Raw genomic sequence first — 2,725 nt, 5'->3', positions numbered from 1 at the left:
CAGACAGCCAGCGATTCAAGGAGAACATGCGGCTAAACATGTCGCTCCTGGTCTGATTGGGGAGGGGCCCAGAGAAAACTACAGAGTCCAACATTGTTTTTACAAAGTTACACACCGATTCAATATTAATTTTAGTCACATTCGATTGGCGTAACCGGGTGTCATTACTGCCAACGTGAATAACAATCTTACCAAATCTACGATTAGCTTTAGCCAGCAGTTTCCGTGTTTTAAATAAACATACAGTTATGGCAACTAACCTTCACTGACTGTTCTGGCTTTTTAAATGAAGCACCTGCATGTTTTACTCACCTTATATTATGTTTATATACAGATTGCTATACTTGCAATGTACATCATGATGTATCAGTGTTTTCCTCCTAAAAACTGAGTTGATAATTTTGAATGCTTACTGTTGTATAAAAAAGGGTTAAACACACAGTGTCTGCTTCAAACTGCTCCACCTCTTGGAACAAGTCAAACTGATAACTCCTCCCTCTTCTTCCGGAAACACAGTGCTTCCTCTATGCACGTTTCCTCGTTCCCTCCCCTTCAGATTTGCAGTTTGAAGATGGGTGTAACCAACATGTGGTGACGTGTCAGAGCTGACAGGCTCCATTCACTGCAGAAACACATGCTGCTGAGATCAGAGCTCAGACTAGTTTCACTTCTGTGAAACAGAAACTCACACAGTCACTGAAACTAAGAGCAGAGAAATGGCGCAGAAAGGAGTTCAGCTGGACCGAGAAGCCTTCTCTTGTTCCATCTGTTTGGATCTACTCAAGTATCCGGTGACTATTCCCTGTGGACACAGCTACTGCATGAACTGTATTAAAAGATTCTGGGATGAAGAGGAGGAGAAGAAGAAAATCCACAGCTGCCCTCAGTGCAGGAAAGCTTTCATACCGAGGCCTGTCCTGGTAAAAAACATTGTGTTAATAGACTTACTGGAGCAGCTGAAGAAGACTGGACTCCAAGCTGCTCCAGCTGATCACTGCTATGCTGGACCTGAAGATGTGGCCTGTGATGTCTGCACTGGGAGGAAGCTGAAAGCCACCAAGTCCTGTTTATTCTGTCTGACCTCTTACTGTGAGCAACACCTCCAACCTCACTATGATGCAGCTCCATTAAAGAAACACAAGCTGGTGGCCCCCTCCAAGAAGCTCCAGGAGAACATCTGCTCTCATCATGATGAGGTGATGAAGATTTTCTGTCGTACTGATCAGCAGAGTCTCTGTTATCTCTGCTTAATGGATGAACATAAAGGCCATGAAACAGTCCCAGCTGCAGCAGAAAGGACTGAGAAGCAGAAGGAGCTCGAGGTGAGACGACTAAACATCCAGCAGAGAATCCAGGACAGAGAGAAAGATGTGAAGCTGCTTCAACAGGAGGTGGAGGCCATCAATGGCTCCGCTGATAAAGCAGTGGAGGACAGTGAGAAGATGTTCACTGAGCTGATCCGTCTGATCCAGAAAAGAAGCTCTGATGTGAAGCAGCAGGTCAGATCCCAGCAGGAAGCTGAAGTGAGTCGAGTCAAAGAGCTTCAGGAGAAGCTGGAGCAGGAGATTGCTGAGCTGAAGAGGAAAGACGCCGAGCTGGAGCAGCTCTCACACACAGAGGATCACAACCAGTTTCTACACAACTACCCCTCACTCTCAGCACTCAGGGAGTCTACACACTCATCCAGCATCAACATTCGTCCTTTGAGGTACTTTGAGGATGTGACAGCAGCTGTGTCAGAGACCAGAGATAAACTACAGGACATCCTGAGAGAGGAATGGACAAACATCTCACTGAGAGTCACTGAGGTGGATGTTTTACTGTCACCGCCAAAGACCAGAGCTGAATTCTTAGCTTATACATGTGAAATCACACTGGATCCAAACACAGCACACAGACGTCTGTTATTATCTGAGGGGAACAGAAAAGCAACATTAATGGAACCACATCAGTTTTATTCTGATCATCCAGACAGATTCACTGGATGGTGTCAGGTCTTGAGTAGAGAGAGTCTGACTGGACGTTGTTACTGGGAGGTGGAGTGGAGAGGAGAAGGAGTTTATGTAGCAGTTGCATACAAGGATATCAGCAGAGCATGGGACTCAGGTGTATGTGCGTTTGGATTCAATGACAAGTCTTGGTCTTTACACTGTTACACAGACAGTTATGAATTTTTCAACGATGATGTCCACACTGACCTCTCAGGTCCTCTGTCCTCCAGAGTAGGAGTGTACCTGGATCACAGAGCAGGTATTCTGTCTTTCTACAGCGTCTCTGAAACCATGACTCTCCTCCACAGAGTCCAGACCACATTCACTCAGCCGCTCTATGCTGGACTTCGACTTGACTTTTATGGCGACACTGCAGAGTTCAATAAATTGAAATAGACAGAAGTCATTGAGGGAGAGTTTGATTAAAACGTGTGTTTTAGTTTCTACTCTATCTGGTCTCCATTGTTGCTGAGAGATCATTGTGGCATCTGCATTTAATTCTTGTATTTCTTCTCTGCACAGACATCACCTATCATTTCGAATTCATGGGTTGTACTTTGACAACTTATCGTTTGTTGTGTAGTTAATCATTAACTTTGTTTGATGAAAGAGTTCTATAATTACTTCCCACAATATTAAAAATTATATTTTGCTAAGAAAACAAGAAATTGTCACAACTAGAAAGTTGCTTAAAAAACAGGACTCAAATGCAGACTCGGAGAGCAGTCTATTTA

The 2,725-nt window shown here is 44.2% G+C and overlaps 1 protein-coding gene across 1 annotated transcript; it reads left to right on the top strand.

Annotated features, from left to right (window-relative positions):
• Positions 1–652: 652 nt before the first annotated feature.
• LOC115797184 (tripartite motif-containing protein 16-like) lies at positions 653–2,387 on the top strand. Its single transcript, XM_030753693.1, has one exon. The coding sequence runs from the start codon at positions 717–719 to the stop codon at positions 2,385–2,387; it is 1,671 nt and encodes a 556-aa protein (XP_030609553.1). The 5' UTR covers positions 653–716.
• The last annotated feature ends 338 nt before the right edge of the window (positions 2,388–2,725 follow it).

Source organism: Archocentrus centrarchus, chromosome 18 (assembly GCF_007364275.1).
Source record: "Archocentrus centrarchus isolate MPI-CPG fArcCen1 chromosome 18, fArcCen1, whole genome shotgun sequence".
In the NCBI taxonomy this organism is placed as follows: Eukaryota; Metazoa; Chordata; class Actinopteri; order Cichliformes; family Cichlidae; genus Archocentrus; species Archocentrus centrarchus.
The sequence above is the reverse complement of the archived record's forward strand: the minus strand, read 5'-3'. Positions and strand labels throughout refer to the sequence as shown.

Coding starts and splice junctions, on each gene's coding strand:
- LOC115797184 (XM_030753693.1), top strand. CDS start 717: ATGGCGCAGAAAGGAGTTCAGCTGGACCGAGAAGCCTTCTCTTGTTCC.